The 20,932-nt window shown below is 41.4% G+C and overlaps 1 protein-coding gene across 1 annotated transcript; it reads right to left on the reverse strand.

Moving 5' to 3' along the window:
• Window positions 1-4,356: 4,356 nt before the first annotated feature.
• LOC310859671 (tetraspanin-13-like) lies at window positions 4,357-18,366 on the reverse strand. Its single transcript, XM_083766351.1, has 6 exons — window positions 18,125-18,366; window positions 13,056-13,223; window positions 10,460-10,540; window positions 7,794-7,907; window positions 5,239-5,349; window positions 4,357-4,526 (listed from the first exon to the last, which is right to left on the reverse strand). Exons 1-6 carry the CDS (start codon window positions 18,185-18,187, stop codon window positions 4,452-4,454), a joined length of 612 nt encoding a protein of 203 aa, XP_083622477.1. The 5' UTR covers window positions 18,188-18,366; the 3' UTR covers window positions 4,357-4,451.
• Window positions 18,367-20,932: the final 2,566 nt, after the last annotated feature.

A 20,932-nucleotide genomic window follows, 5' to 3' on the forward strand; every position in this document is an offset into this window, starting at 1 on the left:
ATTTTTATTATTACATTATTGACAATTTTATGTTTTGTTTTTTGTTTTTTTTCTATGATAATTGTAACAGCAATGGTGATGTTCACTGTGTACCATTATGTGGGTGATCAAGCCAGGCCAGCCTAAACAGCTATAAGTGATCATGTGCCCGAAGTCTTTGCTCACCCGATTTAATTATTTTTGATTAATTTAGAGCAGACAGCAGAGCATAGAGTTATATGATTCATTTAGAGCAGACAGCAGAGCATAGAGTTATATGATTCATTTATAGCAGCCAGACAGCAGAGCATAGAGTTATATGATTCATTTAGAGCAGACAGCAGAGCAAAGTTATATGATTCATTTAGAGCAGACAGCAGAGCATAGAGTTATATGATTCATTTAGAGCAGACAGCAGAGCAAAGTTATATGATTCATTTAGAGCAGAGCATAGAGTTATATGATTCATTTAGAGCAGACAGCAGAGCATAGTTATATGATTCATTTAGAGCAGACAGCAGAGCATAGAGTTATATGATTCATTTAGAGCAGACAGCAGAGCAGAGTTATATGATTCATTAAGAGCAGACAGCAGAGCATAGAGTTATATGATTTATTTAGAGCAGACAGCAGAGCATAGAGTTATATGATTCATTTAGAGCAGCCAGACAGCAGAGCATAGAGTTATTTGATTCATTTAGAGCAGACAGCAGAGCATAGAGTTATATGATTCATTTAGAGCAGACAGCAGAGCATAGAGTTATAGGATTCATTTAGAGCAGCCAGACAGCAGAGCATATAGTTATATGATTCATTTAGAGCAGACAGCAGAGCATAGAGTTATATGATTCATTTAGAGCAGACAGCAGAGCATAGAGTTATATGATTCATTTAGAGCAGACAGCAGAGCATAGAGTTATATGATTCATTTAGAGCAGACAGCAGAGCATAGAGTTATATGATTCATTTAGAGCAGACAGCAGAGCATAGTTATATGATTCATTTAGAGCAGACAGCAGAGCATAGTTATATGATTCATTTAGAGCAGACAGCAGCATAGAGTTATACTTATAGCCTATATGATTAATTTAGAGCAGACAGCAGCATAGCATAGAGTTATACCATTCATTCAGCAGCAGAGCATATAGAGTTATATGAGCAGAGCGTTTCCAGTTACCACTGGAAAAGTAGCGTTCTGACTAGTCTTCGGAATCACCACTAGATGGCGGGAGCGGCAGCGCTGCGCCATCTAGTGGTGCTAGTGGTAATCAACACTGGCACAGAGGTGTGTGGGGAGGAATTAATTGGCTAAACTGAGCAGAAAAAGGGTTGGCTACTCTGAATTTGAGCGCCCCTCAAAAAAGACAAGAAACAAGGTGGGAGAAGGTAGTTATTTTGAGTTTTATTGTGATTTCCAGTACAAAGGTTCAGACAGTTACATATAGTAGTGTAGTGTTGGTATTAATTTGCTCACATTTCATGCAAAAGGCCAAACAGCATAGCGCCACCAGAGACTTATAAATTAGGCATCAGTGACCACGCGCGTGCGCGCGCGCACACACGCACACGCACACACGCACACACACACACACACACACACACACACACACACACACACACACACACACACACACACACACACACACACACACACACACACACACACACACACACACACACACACACACACACACACACACACACACATAATGATGCTGTTTAAGCGGATCTGTCCAATCCGTCATGTGGAGTAGTGTGACATTATTGCATTCAGTTGACTATATATATATATATATTATACTAACAAATAAAAACAAATCTAAGCGTATTTGAGTGTATAGTAGATTGAACGTTTCAACATCAGATGGCAAGCCGCATAAATACTTGTGGAATATAATATACTGCAGACTCTTAACTTCCACACAATACTGCCAACGCTGTTAAGGGGAAATTTTTTGCTAAAAGATATACAGTATGTTAATGACATCAGAGACACTGGGCTCACTGCTAAAATCTAAAAGATCAAAAACCATAATTATATTACACACATAAAGACCCCAGGAAAGTGTTTCTAAACGTCATTAACATATATTTATTTTGCAAAAAGGGTGAAGTGTCATATTTGCTACAGCAACAATGCATTAGATAAGCAGAAATGAGGACCTTGAGAGAGCCAAGTTGTCACTGGAGTGGTCAGTAAAACCTTCAGAGTTAATTCATCCATTTGTAACTCAGAGAGCGTGAGAATCGGACGGGTCCATTTGGTTACATTTGTACACTCTCAGAGTTAAAGGAGCACAATAGACAATATTCGGCCACTAAATGTTGCACTTATGGACACCTGCAAAAAAAGTTATTAAAGGACCACTTCACCACTTTTCAAGCTATCTTCATATAATGGGTCCTCACTAATAATCAAAAAATGGCGCAATTTTGTTCTACTCAGTCTGTCTCTCATAGGAGGGCTGTGGGCAGTTCAGAAACCTGTCCTCCAGTGACATCATCGACGGGGAATCCAAGCCAATAGAAACTGCAGGCTTTCGAGTCCTGAGAAGTTACAATGCGAAAATGGAAGCCGTCGTTCTCACGATAATAAAAATCTAAACATTTTTGTAAAAAAGAAAATCTGCCTAATGATGATATCGCTGGTGGACGGGTTTCTAAACTGCCCACAATCCTCCTATGAGACACAGACTGAGTAGAAAGAAATCGTGTCATTTTATCATGATTATTATTGAGGACCTATTATATAAAGATAAGTTGAAAAGTGGTGAAGTGGTCCTATTTCCCTGTCTGTCGTTAAGGCAGCAATCTTGTATTTCGCAACACTGCAACGGCCAACAATACGTTTGGGGCAAAAAGTACCGTACCCACATGCACACAGTTTACAGAGGTAAACAAAACATTCATTAATTTACATTTTAATTTACACTTTACATTAATCAAAATTATTAACATGATTATTTTTTCAGGGGGAAGGGAGGCACACAATACTTTTTTGAGTGGTGTAACCACTCCAAAGAACAGCAATGTCCGTGTGGTGAACCTATGTGTGGTTAACCTATATGTATGTGACGTTAATGAGCACCAGTATGAGTTGAGTACCAGTAGGGGCGCTGTTGTGCCATGCAGAAACAGAGAGAGAGAGACTGTTGCCTGCTAATGAGAGAGAGAGAGAGAGAGAGAGAGAGAGACGGGGGGGGGGAGTTGCACCACTCGGTTCACACGGGTGTGACTTTTTAGACCTGTGTGGATATTTTATTTTATTTTTTATTATTTGTTCTCATAAAAATGTCAATATAGTCTTTAAAGGAGCATTCAGTGATTTGGGTGATTTGAAAAAAAAAAAAAAAACCCTGGTCCGCCCCGGTAACAAGATAGCACTACAGTGGGGGGGGGACACGACAGGCCAACAGCACACACACCAAGGCCTGCCCCCGCTCGAACCTGATTGGCAGAAGGCCCCTCTCTATCCTGATTGGATGAAGGCTGGGCCACCTAGCCAAAAACGAAACCTACGTTTCTTTTTACCCCCAGGGGTTAACTGGGGACAGGGAGGAACTCCTTATATGGTCAGCACACTCCATAGTAGGGAAGATTATCACAACAAAACAAAAAAAGTTTACCGTGTGGTCAAGTCACACATGCCCCGTCCACATCAACAGGCTCATGCAACGCTGCTCTCCACAGACACAGCAGTTTTATATTTTTGTCTATTTTATTTAATTTTTCTCTTAAAAGTGTAGTGAAACGGAAATGGTGGGCATTTTATTTTTAAGTTTCAGCTTGAAACACTGGCTCGCTCTGAAGGTTCTGAACCAATCAGAGTGTCGCATCCCTCCAGGCTATGGGGCCTCCAAGTCCGTGACTTCCTCTCACGTTTGTAAACCAAGTGACAGAGAGACGTGCGGGGCAAAGCCAGGGGATTATTTCTAACCTATACACAAGCTATATACATATTTTAGCGTGATGATTACGTTTAAAACGAGTAATACACTGTCTGGATGTCATCTGGAATGAGATTAAAAAGTAGTTATTTAATCAAAACCAGCTGTGTTGGAGGAGGACAATGAAGCAATGGGAATCAAACTGGTGAGCTTCATTTTCATTGGCTTGTATTGATGTGGGCCTCGACACGTCATCACGCAGCACGTTTTCGTTTTCAGGAAGTAATTAAAAAATATATTTGTATGGACTTTTGATATAAAAACACACAAAAATGAGAATTTGCCCATTTCTTTTGGCATCCATTGTTAGGTATGCCCATATGATGACCATGGATATGGTCTAAAAGTGTTCATTTCACTACACCTTTAAACATACCACACTCTTGGAAAAAAACGCGAGTTTTGTGAAAACACACAAGTCACTCTTGTATTTACAGTTGAGGCCCGTACGTACTGTACGAAGTCCGCTATAGGGTGAGGTCACGGTGCATGCCAGGTGCAAAGGGTTCGCCCATAACGAGCCGCTCATAAGAATGCGCTGGGGTTGGCCCGGGGGTCCTTCTGGTTCCTGTAGCGGTATGTGAACCACACTCCCAACATCTGAAACCATACAACAGACATACACATGGCAGCAAGGTGAACAGGGACGTGCACACATAGACGTCAAAGGCCCCTTTTACCCGCCTGTAAAACAACTGCCCTCTCCAGACCACGAATGCAGCATTTATTACATGGTGAAAGAAATGCAAATGCCCCTCCTCTCCTTTCCATGCCATGCCATGCAGCATTCAGGAGAATTGCTTTTTTTCGGAAGTCTCCTGAACTTGAACGTGCTCTACCGGAAACATCAAGTTATGGCCATTTTTGTATACCACACCATAGACAACCAATTTAAGGCAAAATCTTCCAAATTTCATCATATACTTTAAGTAGCATGTGACGTGTCAAACTTGGTGGTTTTCATGATTCTGAATCCATTCCAAGCATTAGTTTTGCACAAAAAACACTCCTAAATTCGCTCATAGCCACTTGGGCCCAAATGTGCTGACCTCATCACATTTGTGATGACGGCTATGGCCGTTTTTAGGCCAAGACTAATGCTTGGAACTAATGTTTGATCCGGACACACACACGCACGCACACGCACACGCACACGCACACGCACACGCACACGCACACGCACACGCACACGCACACACACACACACACACACAAGACATTTTGGAGCATGCAGTATACATTCAATTCACACCACTGTTTACACTGCAAACACTCCTCACAGACGGTGAGCAGTTCTATTCTAAGGTCTCACCTCTGTGAAGCTGAAGAACAGTCCGATCCCTCCCACCACGCGGAGCACCTCCCCAGCGCTGTGTTGGATCTGATCAGCACACGGTGAACAGGAGTTGTTGGGGAAGCAGGCCTGCAGCGGGACACAGTCAGAGAAGCACTGTTGTTTTTGGCAGCAAATTTCTATTTCAGTTTTAGTCTCTTGAATAGTTTTCATTTAGTTTTAGTCAAATGGAAAGGTAGGAGCGCACACCATGGCGAGGTGCTGACCACAGGAGATAATACTTTGACTAAAGAAAAGAGGACACACAGCTCGTAGTCACGATGCTAGAAACTTTAATAAACCAACGTTTCGGGCAAGCAGGTTGCCTTCTTCAGGGTATGAAATTTGTATTTAGTTTTAGTCACACATTTTAGTCACCTGGAATGTTTTAGATCTACAATGGAATGTTTTAGATCTACAAGCTCACAACGCGGCACGTTGTGAGCTTGTAGATCGGCTATTTTCAGCATGCAACAAATTGTAAAATGACTTACACTGAAACTCTTGTCCACTAGTCCCTTCCTAAGATTTTAGTCTAGTTTTCATTTGTTGACGAAATTGTCAGTATATTTAGTCTTGGTTTAAGTCATCATAGCTTTAGTTTTCATTTAGTTTCCGTTTAGTTTTCGTCAGTGGAAAAAGGTAGTCGACGAACATTTTTCGTCTTAGTTTTAGTCGACGAAAACAACACTGCAGAGAAGCTGGGGTCATCGTCATGTTTTCTCGTGGACATTTTTGTCAAAATTAGATTTTTGCCACAAAGAAAATGAGCGGACAATAATATCACCAGCGGAAACACATAATGAGATAGCTCTGAATGTCCATAATAGGTCTGTAACTCTGACAGTGTACTCTCACAGTACGTTTTAACAGCGGGAGACCTTAGAGACCAATCACCCACTATCGCCATGCGACGTCGCCCAAAAGATGAATTAATTTTATCTTTTCGGCCGACGTTCCTCCGCCCATTTTTCGACCATCGCCTGTTCGCCTGCTATCGCCTCTATCGCCAGCAGTTGCTGGGTCTCATTGACAATTAATGCACTTCCGGAAATTTTGTCTGGCTGTCGCCCGCTGTTAAAACGTACTGTCCACTTGTCCAGTAATGTCCATAATAGGTCTGTTACACTGTTAAAAAGTGAAATTAAAGTTTATATCATAGTCATTTTTTTCATGTAGTTACATCTCTCTGTCTTTTCATCCGATTTGATTTAGACCCCATTTAATTATAAGGTTTATGTTGAATCTCGCCTGCACATTTTGTTTCATTTGATCATTATTATGATTATTATTATTTTCATGCACACAAAAGTCAAAAATAAAGTTGTGATACGTGTTGTCGTTCAATTGCTCTCAGGCCAGAATGTTGTCCTACATCATTTTCAAATGCTTCCGCCTACACTGTCAGTCACTAGACAGACGTGCACACATAGACATCAACAGGGGCTTCAGCCCCTGCCCTTTTACCCGTCTGTAAAAACAACTGCCCTCTCCAGACCACGAATGCAGCATTTTACTATAATAATTATGGTGAAAGAAATGCAAACTGCCACAGCTTTCCATGCCCTTATACCGAAAGGCAGCATTCAGGAGAATTACTTTTTCCCCCCGAAGTCTTCTGAACTTGAATGCAGTATTTTGCGTTGAACAAATATGTTTAGAAATCCATGTCGTACACCGCATCTCAACAAACTGGAGAGCACAGCTCAAGACAGAGATGCCTGGAGATCGCTTGTTGACGGCCTATGCCCTAGAAGGGGCAGTAGGCGTAAGTAAGTAACACCGCATCTCTGCTAGCTAAAGACTGCTGGGTTGCGCCCCAAAAATAGCTGATCTACAAGCTCTCAAGCTCTGTGAGCTTGTAGATCTGTTATTTTTGTCCAAAAGTGCCCTCTTACGGGATTTCAGTCCCCTGCCTCTCTATAACTCTCTGCACGTCCCTGAGACAGACTATGCTAGCCTGGGTAAACCCACTCCCCCTGCTGGACAACATTTCATTCTGCCAGGAGGGGTGAGTCTGGCATAATCGCCTGTGTGGCTGTTTAGCCGTGGGGTGGGAGAGTAGCGTTGACGGACAACCCCTTCAGCCAATCAGCGTATATCAAAACAAGATGCGTCATCTAAACGCGTTCCGTTCCTACTTCCTCATTCCCATGTTTGTTGTTGTGAATGAGTCGAGGAGTTCACACGTCATCAACTGCTCAAATCGTTCCTGATTGGCCAACGTGCGCTGTCAATCACAGAGCCCTGAGCTCGGTCGCGGATTGGCTCGTACCAAAGCTGATACAATCTTAAGGACTTTGTATTACCATTTAGCCAGACTCACCCCTCCTGGCAGAATGAAATGTTGTCCAGCAGGGGGAGTGGGTTTACCCAGGCTAAGACTATGCAGCATTCATGACCTGAGAGCCCACACTACAGTATGCGATTGCTATAACGTACAGCCTCACAGGTCCCACCCCTGGCCTAGTATGCGAACGTACAGCCTCACAGGTCCCACCCCTGGCCTATACAGTATGCCATGGCTAACGTACAGCCTCACAGGTCACGTTGAGGTCCACTTGTTTGAAACCACAGCAGTTGAGGCTCTTCTCCACATCGCCCTGCGTGGACTTGGAGTTGTTCCAGCCAACCTCCAGTAGCTCCTCCTGCAAAACAACAAGATGTACAGTAACAAAATAAAACAGAAATAGAAAATCGTTGCTGAGCAATCTGGCGCCCCAAGCAGGATTTTTCGCAGGGAGGTACTGGGGATGCACTGGGGAGGCACTGGGGGGACTCTGGGCAGAATATATCATTCTTTTTGGCACCCCACCCCATGGCGCCCGGCTGCTTCTGTGAATTGTATGAATGTTTGCTCAACTGCAGGAAAAATATAGACTCCCTAGGAGTAACTTTTTTAGGTTTCTACAGGTTAGGAACTACATCCGTAACTTTTCTCCCACTTTTGAGAGAGCTACACCTTCATCCCTAGATAGGTTCCTTCTTAATAATACAGTACCAGACGTGAGGGTGTCACATCTTTATGAATCATTTCAAGTGGCAAACCTACCTACTACATCAGCTATTAAGCTGGCATGGGAAAATGAGCTGGGGACTTCAATTTCAGATGAGCTCTGGGAAGACAGCCTTGAAGAAATTAATGCGTGCTCTATCAATTCCAGACATTGCCTTATCCAGTTTCGAGTCATACATAGACTCCATTATTCCAAATTAAAATTACATAACATATACCCAGATATTTCTTCGCATTGTGACAAATGTAATACAATAGATGCAAATCTTCTTCATAGCTTCGCCCTTTGCCCTCGGATACAAAGATATTGGATTAGATATTTGAGACGCTCTCTGATATTTTGAGTATTCATATTGACCCCGATCCTGTACTAATAATTCTGGGTTTGTCAGACTCCATGCCTATGTTGACGAGAGCACAGAAACAACTCTTCTCATATGGTCTGATTACAGCGAAAAAACGAATTCTGACACACTGGAAGAAGGAGGAGGCTCCTGCATTTAAGCACTGGTTAAATGAAATGACTAGTACACTTCATCTTGAGAGAATAAGGTATTTCCTGAGAAACAGGGAGAGCCAGTTTGATAAGGTTTGGCTGCCCCTTGTCCATTACCTGAGTAGAAACGATTAATAGACAGGATACCATTGATATGGTTGACTGTACGCCATTTTCTTTTTAGATGTTTTCCATGAGCTTTCTATCATCTTATTATAGTATGCAGTGTCACTGAGCAGTATGGGTGGGAGGGTTAAGGGATTTCTTTCTCTTTTTTGTCTTGTTTATTTTTTCTTTCATTTTGTTTCATAAAAAAAGTATTTCATATCATAATGTTTGTAATAATTGATAATCTGTTCAATAAAAACATATTTGACAAAAAAAAAAAGAATTGTATGAATGTTGAGCCAGCTTGTTGACTAATGGCTCGTGCACACCGCCCGATATTTACTCCTGATTATGCTGTCGGGGACCATTTTTGGCGCTCACCGACAAAACCCCCGATCTGACGCAAGATCAGGCTTTGATCACGCCGATAAAAGCGCTCGCCAACGCCTTCCCGACCATTTCTGAATATCTAGTAGGGGCCATAAATTGGATCCAATGGAACAATTTTCTATTAGGCCTACTCCTGAAAAGTAACAATTTTGGACATGCAATGTTTCCGCCTGGCGCCTGACAGCGACAGAATCTTTGTACACGAGAGACGAGAGTTACACAGCTTCTAAAGGTGCTCTCTCCCAGATGGCCTCTCTAATCCATTCATCTACGGCCGCCCCTTGATTACAGACACCCACAAAACCCACCAGACAAATGATCTCATGTGGAACAGAAAACTGATCTTCAATATTCCATTATTATCCCGGTCATTAGCGGTAGAGCTAATCGACGTAACATAATCCAAGCAATTCAATTTTGACAGCAACCAACTGGTCCAATCCATTACAGGCTGATGTATTATTAATGCAGTTGGTCCGTCATCTCATAGTAAAAAGGGTTCCTTTGCGTAGCTAAAGTGGGATATGGTGGTCAACAGCTCAAGCATTGTTTCCCAAACCTTTTAGCTCGGGGACCCAAAAGAGAAATCTGGTGTCTTGCTGGGACCAACATTACAAAAATAAATTATGAATTAAGCACTATGTATTAATGTATTATGTAACAGTGAAAATAGCCAAGCTTACATAACTTATGGCAATGCAATGTGAACAATTAAAACGTATTATTTTTCCCCAGAAAATGTGAAACACTGCTAAAGAACAATGGCAAAATGCAAAAAAGACCAAATCTATCCAAGAACAAACGCTTAGGTTTGGACTAATTTGTGGAAAGAGAAGTTGGGAAAGAAGATAATAGATCATCAGTACCTCTTCCTGCAAGGAAGTCAAAATGTCACTTCCTGTCCCTTATCAAATGAAGCCATTGTTTTCCATCTGTGTTTAAAAGAGCGCTCCAGCTACTCTTTCCATCAATCAGTCCACAACTGGATGCTTTTCTTGGATTGGTTTTTATTGTTTCTTGGAATGGTTCACTAAGCCTGAATACTTTGGTGCTCCATGCATAAAATAGCAGATCAATGCGTCACGTTGTGAGCTTGTTTTTTCAGCGTGATGTGCGTTGTGCAGTGGAATATAAATGATTAATAAATAATAATAATAATAATAATAATAATAATAATGATAATAGTATACCTGCTGGTCTTTGTTGATTGCCAAACAGGCGAGGGAGAGGGAGAACTGTACAAAGAATATCATGAACAGAATGATCATGTACTGAGTTTCATGGTCAAGGAATTAACAACAGCAATTCAAACATTATAGAGCACCGAAGTCCTGACGTAACTCGCTCATCCCGACGATTCCCCTGGTTCGCGGAAGTAATTTCTCTATGGAGAATAACATGGGGTGATCTTAATATCGTCTACTATAAGCGTTGTGGTCCAAAAATAAACAAGCTGTCTCGGCGTTATTGTTAGGGAGGTGTCTCTGTATCGTTTGCAACAGTCAGTCACTCATATATGAGTGACAGTCTGCTTCTAGCGAAAATCTAACTAATTCAGCAGCAGTAACATTAGCGTTTTCTCTCAGTCAGTTGATTCTTCATATCCATATGAGTGAAGCGGCCGGGGTGACATGTTTTTCAAACACAGTTGTTATATGAGGCGATCTAAAATCACCTCAATGGGGATTTCAATGCAACTAAACAAATACATGAACCTGGGGACTGACGCCCTCTACTGAAAGTGACGTCAGACTTCGGTGCTCTATTAGACTCACTCACGGACTCCCCCCCCCCCCCCCCCAGTGCACTGTTATTGTGTCGACCAGAAGCAGGAGTATACTAGCCTGGGTAAACCCACTCCCCCTGCTGGACAACATTTCATTCTGCCAGGAGGGGTGAGTCTGGCTAAATGGTAATACAAAGTCCTTAAGATTGTATCAGCTTTGGTACGAGCCAATCCGCGACCGAGCTCAGGGCTCTGTGATTGACAGCGCACGTTGGCCAATCAGGAACGATTTGAGCAGTTGATGACGTGTGAACTCCTCGACTCATTCACAACAACAAACATGGGAATGAGGAAGTAGGAACGGAACGCGTTTAGATGACGCCTCTTGTTTTGATATACGCTGATTGGCTGAAGGGGTTGTCCGTCAACGCTACTCTCCCGCCCCACGGCTAAACAGCCACACAGGCGATTATGCCAGACTCACCCCTCCTGGCAGAATGAAATGTTGTCCAGCAGGGGGAGTGGGTTTACCCAGGCTAGGAGTATACCATTCTAACGCTTTTCATAGTTATTTCCACAGAGTCGGCACACGTTGTTTTGTTTTTTTCTTAGACGGTGTGGTGGGTTCTTCAGACATTCTCCTCATTTTCCTCGCATAGCCTCGTTTGAAGTTCCATTGGTAATGATTTCCTCACGGTGTTATTTTGAGGGGTGCACACCGCTCAGAGCCCTGACGTCACATAATTTGGAGCGATGCCTACGCGGAAGGGTTGACTCCCACTTTTAGGCCAGTGCAGCCCATGCGTAAATCCAGGCTTTCATTTTTCGCGCAGACGAAATGAAAGCCTGGGTATCGAGGCTACTCTGGAGAGAGAAGTCTGGAACACTCTGGTGGAGTGAAGCTGTTGCCAGCGCGACCCGACTACGGATAAGCGGTTGAAGATGGATGAATGGATGGATGGACTCACTCAAAAAGAGTACGACTTGACTTACAAGCATATTGGACATATACCGTTGGAAACGGATGCAGACAGCTGACTACAACACAAAGTGAAATATGATGCTGGCCTGCATGGTTGGTCTTGCATATCTTATTCCAGAAACATGCACGCATGAATGGATAAAGCACATGGAGTTTCCACCTCAGAAAACAAAGGAATAAAACGACCAGATGCTTATTTACTAGTTTATATACCGTGGAAGCTGTGGCTCATAGCTCCAGCAGGCATTCAGACTCAATACAATGGTTCTCTGACAGGCGTCCTGTATCCATGGCAACGGTGAAATGTCAGGAGGTACAGTGTGACGCTCACAGCCTGAGAGACGGTCCAAATGACGCCAATGAGTAAAGAAAAATCTCACAGGGCTCACGGGGGTTGTCCTACATAGTATACATTTAAGGTTTTATTTAAAGTTTTATAAGGGTGTTATAGGTGGGGTCCATATAAGCTTTTCCAACCAGTCGACCAAACGACCGGATTATCTGTAATTGGGCAGACCCCCATCTGAAAATATGTTGTTCCAGGGACATCCCAGAAGCAAGGATTTGAGTTAAAAACGTTGGCTCTGAAAGAATATATATTCAAAGATTTGCACTACATTTTCACATTTTACACACACACACACACACACACACACACACACACACACACACACACACACACACACACACACACACACACACAATCAAAACAATTGCCATAGACATTGGATTGGATTCTATCAAACTGACATCTTGATGACCTCTGCAATGCATGATTCTACAAAATGTCTTCTAAATTCTGACAGTTTTCTAAAAAAACCTATGTTTCTAAGTCAGTGGTTCTCTGATGGTTATCAGTGTATCCTATATCTATTTCATGTCGAGGAGCCCCAGAACTAGCTGTAATTGGCCGCCGACCCCCCATATGAAAATATGTTGTTCCAGGGACCGTCCCCCAGAAGCAAAGATATGAGTCCGCGCTACGAGCTTGTAGATTTGCTATTTTTAAATTGCTAATGTGCTTATTAAAACACCAAAAGAGGTTCCCGACCGTCCGGAACGGGGTTTGAAAGGATACAAAGAACAGCAGCACCTGGTGATGTTTCATGGCTCCAATGAGCCCCGCCAGTGCCACGAAGAACAGGAACACCCCCACCGCCACCACCCCCCCCACCACCTGGAAACTAGACACCAGGCCCAGCCACTTCCCCCACGCAGCGATGCCAATCATCAACAGGCTCACCATCTGGAGAGAGGGGGAGAGAGAGAGAGAGAGAGATTCAGATAAATACAAATCACACCCGTGTGAAGTGAGGGGCGCTTTTATCATCTTATCAGTGGCGTGCACAGACATTTAGACTGGGCAGGTGATCAAGTGAAAAAAAGGGCGCCGCGTGGAACCGGCCGGTTGCCTTAACCCATTCTAACCTGAGATCAGATTCATACGAGGTTTCCACTGGACACACACTGGTCTGAGTAACCCATTCTGACCTGAGATCAGATTCTAAAAATGTCAGTCGTTCTTAGATTTTTCAAAAAATAGCAGACCTACAAGCTTGTATCGCGCCACTCGGTGGCGCGATATGAGCTTGTAGGTCTGCTATTTTTCAATAGCTAAAGCATAACATGATGCTGACACCAAAATGGGTGCCCGTTCAGAATGGGTTAATAGTGTGAGAATTATAGATTTTGGGGCCTAAATAATATATTAGAAGCTTTTTTATCAAGAATTGATCAATGTCACCATGGTAAAAAAGAAAACAACATTTTCTTTCCTTTTTTTTCAAAAGGGCACATTTGTCCAGAGGGAAAAGGGCAGGGGGTGCTCTAGCACCCCCTAGTGTCTATCTGTGCACGCCACTGCATCTTACAACATCGAGGAGGGAATTCGGTATAGCTTTGAGCAGCTATAAATGTTACTTATTTATTCGATGGTCATCCAATCCACAACCTTTATATTACTCTATAGAAGCCTCTGTCAATATATATTAATTTATGAAGTTCCAGTATATATATACACACATCAAACGTAGATTTACCTTAGTCACGTCACCATCAACAGCCAATAAGAGACCAGTATTTTTACCCTGACATACATACCCAACCGACTCGATCGCATTGCACCACAATCACAGTACCTTTTATTCACCCAAGATATCATCAATAGCCAATAAGGGCACATTATGGTATCATTATTTTCCCCTGACAATACAACGACTCAAACTTAATACATACAGGTATGTTTTACGTGTAACCTCTATTAATCTAACTAATATATTAAAGTCTAACTCATGTTGCTATGATTAGGTGATATAATGATGATGTAAGTAAAACAAACGGTGTCAAAACAAACATTAGATTATCTTTATTGTTTAATGGGATTTTATGTTTGTGTTAGGGACAAGATGACGTAAATTCTCCCTTCATTGTCAATGGCGTTTTTTAAAACAAACATTGAACTAAAGACCAACATTAAACCTGTGTATAGGAGGGGCTCAAAAATAGATAGATTTAGAAGGAGAGAGAGAGAGAGAGAGAGAGAGAGAGAGAGAGAGAAGGAGAGAGAGAGAGAGAGAGAGAGAGAGAGAGAGGAGGAGGGGGGGTTCGGGTAAGGACACTGATTCTAACAGATAATCTGAGCACAGGCGTGCTCTGTCATCTGTGTAACATGATGATGGCCAAAACAGTTTAGAATATTTTGTTTAAATGAAAACCTTTGTTTGAAAGTGAAACTATACTTATTTTTCCTGACAAATACAAAACGATTGTAGTCCTCTTTTTTTAATAAATAAATCCAATAAGCAAAATAGCTTTCAGGTTAATTTGGGCTCATATTGACCTTTGTTACTATTACGATTGCCTATTACATTACATTTATAATTGTTTTTAATGGTGTAGCCTATCCAATTTATTTGTAGCTTTAAGTGTGTTTTTTCATATGATGGGTCCTTTCACACGTTTCTTTTTCTACTTTGATGGGTTGACAACTTGACACAAACATTAAACCTGTATATAGGAGGGGCTAATAAACATTAAACCTGTATATAGGAGGGGCTAATAAACATTAAACCTGTATATAGGAGGGGCTAATAAACATTAAACCTGTATATAGGAAGGGCTAATAAACATTAAACCTGTATATAGGAGGGGCTAATAAACATTAAACCTGTATATAGGAGGGGCTAATAAACATTAAACCTGTTTATAGGAAGGGCTAATAAACATTAAACCTGTATATAGGAGGGGCTAATAAACATTAAACCTGTATATAGGAGGGGCTAATAAACATTAAACCTGTTTATAGGAAGGGCTAATAAACATTAAACCTGTATATAGGAGGGGCTAATAAACATTAAACCTGTATATAGGAGGGGCTAATAAACATTAAACCTGTATATAGGAGGGGCTAATAAACATTAAACCTGTATATAGGAGGGGCTAATAAACATTAAACCTGTATATAGGAGGGGCTAATAAACATTAAACCTGTTTATAGGAAGGGCTAATAAACATTAAACCTGTATATAGGAGGGGCTAATAAACATTAAACCTGTATATAGGAGGGGCTAATAAACATTAAACCTGTATATAGGAGGGGCTAATAAACATTAAACCTGTTTATAGGAAGGGCTAATAAACATTAAACCTGTATATAGGAGGGGCTACACAAACATTAAACCTGTATATAGGAGGGGCTAATAAACATTAAACCTGTATATAGGAGGGGCTAATAAACATTAAACCTGTATATAGGAGGGGCTAATAAACATTAAACCTGTATATAGGAGGGGCTACACAAACATTAAACCTGTATATAGGAGGGGCTAATAAACATTAAACCTGTATATAGGAGGGGCTAATAAACATTAAACCTGCATGTATATAGGAGGGGCTAATAAACATTAAACCTGTATAGGGGCTAATAAACATTAAACCTGTATATAGGAGGGGCTAATAAACATTAAACCTGTATAGGGGCTAATAAACATTAAACCTGTATATAGGAGGGGCTAATAAACATTAAACCTGTATATAGGAAGGGCTAATAAACATAAAACCTGTATAAGGAGGGGCTACAGCAGCCCCTCAAAATGGGTACAAGGAGCATGTGTTCTGTCGTCACCTCATCGTTATCTCAAAGTAAAGCCATATCTCAGTGTGTGGACGTTGGTCACTGCGTTGAGATATGGAGGCCCAGCAGTCATAAAACACACTGTGACTCAATGGAACTCAAGCTATATAGAATGTTACACCTGCAGAGGACTGCAATAAGGTGCCTTCGGCCCAGTGTTGTTTTTGGCAGCAAGTTTCTATTTTAGTTTTAGTCATAGTCTTTGGAATGAAAGTTTTAGTCGCATTTTAGTCACCTGGAATGTTTTAGTGTTAGTCTAGTTTTAGTCGACTGAATGTCATGCGATTTTAGTCGACTAAATCTACAGGTGATTTAGTCGACTAAAATGTCGTTGATGCCGTCGTAATGACTGATTTTACACTGATTTTACACTTTTACACTACAAATAGCCGATCTACAAGCTATTTTCAGCATGCAACCAAGTGTAAAATGACTTATACTGGATCTCGTCGACTAGTCCCTTCCTAACATTTTAGTCTAGTTTTTATTTGTTGACGAAATTGTCAGTATATTTATTTTTATTTAGAAATCCTTGTATTTTGAAAACAAAGCAATACTGCCTCATCAGAGATGGTATTGTGACTTTATATATAGGCCTGCTATTGTCTTATTACTTTCATGAGAGGGGAAGAGGTTCAGACTATAGTTAGCTGTTTTAGCAGACAGTTTGTTTGATTGAGTTAAAATTATTTATTTTTTTATTTTGCCTTTAATCCCATCATTTTGAAAACCACTGCCTTTATAGCATTGTTGTGAGCTTGTAATGTAGGTCGACTACTTTCGGCAAAGATATTTAGTGTATAGAGGGGGGGAAAGGACATCAGTAGGCTAAACGAAGGAAGTGGATAGTGATCCTTTAAAAAACGGGGCAGTATATCTGAACATGCATATCATCTAGAGCAGTGGTTCCCAAACTGTTTCACGTCAAGGACCCCCAAATTGACACTGATGAACCCACGGACCCCCATTTGAAAAAGATATGCCTGCAGGGAGCCCCATAAGAGAAGATCTTTACGGCTCTTGATTCTCAACCCGTTTAATTTCAAGGACCCCCAGTTTGACATGCATTAGTCTACGGACCCCCATTTAATGACATTTATATCTATGGGAAGCCCGATTTATATTGTAAAATCAATGTTCATTTAACTCTGAGTGTACAAATGGAACCAAATGGACCCATTAGGGTCTATTTGGTTCCATTTCTACACCCCATGGGGGTCTCATGGGGGGTCCCACTTTGGGAACCATGCACTGTTCTAGATTAGTGACTCTCAACTTTTTTCATTTCAAGGACCCCCATGTTTCATATGCTTATAGGCCATCCATGGATCCCCATTTGATACAATTCTTTATAGGCAATTAATATCTGGGAGTTGGGACCCCAATCTAATGTGTTTGTGCCCGCGGACCCCATGTTGAGAACCACTGAAGTAGGTCATCAAATGACATCAGGCGCCCTAATGTCAGCAAATCTGCATTTTCTTATCTTTCATATGATCCTGCTGCCTATTAGGCTACATAAAACCTTGTTATTTTAAGGTGATAGGCGGCAGACAAAAGTACAACACAGTCCAATAATTAAGCTACACACTTTGACTTTGATTGTCTTTATAAGAAGAAACCAAACCACTATTAAATCATATGAGATCATAAATCATATGCAAAGAAAGCTGACACAAACAGGACGGTGTTCTGCCTTCCAGAGGAAGGAAATAACGCACATTTTGAAAGCCTAGGGAATAATAGCTCATTTCAAATTAAATGGGCATTTATTTGTATTTGTATAAACTACATTTTATGCATTCGCAGGAGGAGGACATGCGATCATCGCAACCCATTTCTGACACGGAATAATTCTGAATAATTGATCAAAGGCTGACCTGGCTGCATTGTGCCGTTTACAAAAACAATACCGTAGGCTAAATCCTAACAGACACATTAATAAACCATCCACCCATGTGCTATAAAGCACCATATGGTATTTATTATTAGGATATGAATATATGGCTACTCACAACATAGAGGATGTTGAGCGCACACAGGCAGTGTTTGGAGCAGGTGAAACCGGCGCAGCCCATCTTTCTTGACAAAATTCTGACAAATCCAGACGATTATAAAAAAATATAATGCCGCAAATAAGGAGATCAGGCTATCCCCTACTTATCTATTATGGAACCGGATCGATCATGAAATAAAATGTATTCTATATTCCTGGAGCTAAATTCAGCTAATAATTAGGGTTTTCTTGGAATGGAAATGAAAGAGCAGGTTGGAAGTGAGTGGGACGGCCGACGCTGTGCACGTGACTCGGATGACGGAGGGTTCTCTCGGCAGTCTAGACAGCTGATTGGCTAGTGAACCCTAATTGTTATATACTCCTACTGCTCACACAGTCCATAAGACATCTTTCTCTGGTAGCCTACAGTAGAAACGTGCTTTTCAAACGCTGTCATGACATTAAGGACCCCCAAATTGTTTCTTTTCCCTTTTTCATGATGAATTCCTGATCTGTTCTTTGGCTACATAGAAGTGCATTTCTGTGTGTCTCTAAATGTTTTGATGAATTGAACAAGGTGGACCCTCTTGTAAACAAGTGTTTATTGGGTCGCCCACTCAACAGTTTTTGTATTGAGTTGTGCTTGAAATGTACTGTAATTCTGCAAACTGTTAATAAATACTTAAATAATCAATCAATCAATCAATCAATCAATAGCATTATTTGTCTGACTGAGGACCTCATTTGAAAATACTAGACCTGTCCGTGCCGTTGGCCGTTGGCCTACTTGAGAACGATGCAACTTGGGAAATAATAATACCCGTTGTGAACTTCATAGCACCCGTTTTTTTTATCTGTCTGTCTGTCCCTTTTGTGCCCATACTGTATATGGAGATCTCTGTATCTGTCTGTCTGCCTGTGCCTGAAGAGTGTAAACTGACTGTGAAAAGTGAAGTGGTTAAGTGATCAATTTGCAGGTGTGGGGTTGCCATGGCAATCAATTGGCTGAGGCAGAGGCTGGGAATTGCACAGGTGAGGGGATTTAGGCTGATTAGGCCCACTGGCAGAGCCTGAGCAGAGCCTTTTGGGGTGGTTCTGGAGAACCATGTGTCCGACCGACTCGATACCGGGCACTGCACTCCCTGGGGGGGTGTGGAACAAGTGTGTTGAATGTGAAGTCGGTGGGGCAAACGGTTCTCGAGTTTACGTGCATTACAACCGTACACACACACACACACACACACACACACACACACACACACACACACACACACACACACACACACACACACACACACACACACACACACACACACACACACACACACACACACACACACACACACACACACACACACACACACACACACACACACACACACACACACACACTTATAGTAGGATTGTCAAGTTTTTTGAAAATATTACAAAATGTAAAAAAGAAAGAAAAGAAAAACATTGGATAGTCTAGAAAGATGCAGAGTATGAACACACACACGACCGCTACAAACTATCAAATCTCAGCTTCAAGCTCAACGTTTGAAATGTTGAATTATTAGGTTTAGCTATTTGCTACCTACCTACTTTATGCATGTAAAAAAGTAGTATTATGAAGTATGGTACAAGTTTCTATCTATAAAAGAAATACAGTTTTATCGATTTAGAATTATTCTGGATCCCTTTTTAGTTTCTCAAAGAATAATAAATCATCGATATCCGATGAAAAAAAAGGTATATAAACTAATTAAAAAATATGTTATCACGTATACAGTATAATTATTTATTTTAAATTGTCAATTGCTTTAAATTTACTTAATCTTGGACTATAGTGATATTAATACTAAATGCCTCTGTGTATATGTATGTAATTTGTAAGTTGATTAGCGGTATACTGTGGTTACTTTGCGCCACTTTTGATGCGTATGGACCGTCCCAGCATATGACGTTAGGGTATAACTGGTATAACTAGCTCTCAATGATGATGTAATAAAGATGTGGATTAAAGGACCCAATGCCTTCGATGGTGACGTATATGTCGATCAGTGTCGGGTGGATTAAAGGAAATGCCTCTATGTATAAGTATATGTAATTTGTAAGTTGATTAGCGCCGGTATACTGTGGTTACTTTGCACCACTTTTGATGCGTATGCACCGTCCCAGCATATGACGTCAGGGTATAACTGGTATAACTAGCTCTCAATGATGACGTAATAAAGATGTAGATTAAAGGACCCAATGCCAGGGTGTAATTGGTTTTCGATGGTGACGTAATGATATGTTTTAGTGTTGGGAGCATTAAAGGTAATGCTCCTATGTATACATGTATGTAATCTGGCACCACTGCTGTATCAGGCACAAGTAGTCATTATGTCATTTGCTGGGACGGTACATACAGTACGCATCGAATATCGTCCTGGGCAAAACTAGTACTTGCGTGCTCTGCTTGCGCAAGTAATAATAGTGGTTATTAATCCGAGTGATTTGAGGTTTGGGGTCCGGGTTCCATTAATAAGCTGATGTTAGGTGATGGTCAAATGGGTGGGTTTATGCATTTGGTCCGACGGAGCATTGGTCTGAACGAGAACCTACCTCAAACCCTCACCCTAACCCTAACCTCCCCCGAGGCAGCACACCTAAACCTAACCCCAACCCTCTCCCGACCCCCAACGCACCTTGGACCAATGCTCCTTCGAACCAATGCTCCATCGGACCATAGTATGCCTCCCAAATGGGGTTGCATGCGATTCCTTTCTCATGTTACTCATTTATGATTCAACAGCCTGTTTAGGTTCAACAGAGAACACAATCCTTCGTGCCTGCATACAGG

Source organism: Protomyctophum parallelum (assembly GCF_964188405.1).
Source record: "Protomyctophum parallelum genome assembly, chromosome: 1".
Classification (NCBI taxonomy): Eukaryota; Metazoa; Chordata; class Actinopteri; order Myctophiformes; family Myctophidae; genus Protomyctophum; species Protomyctophum parallelum.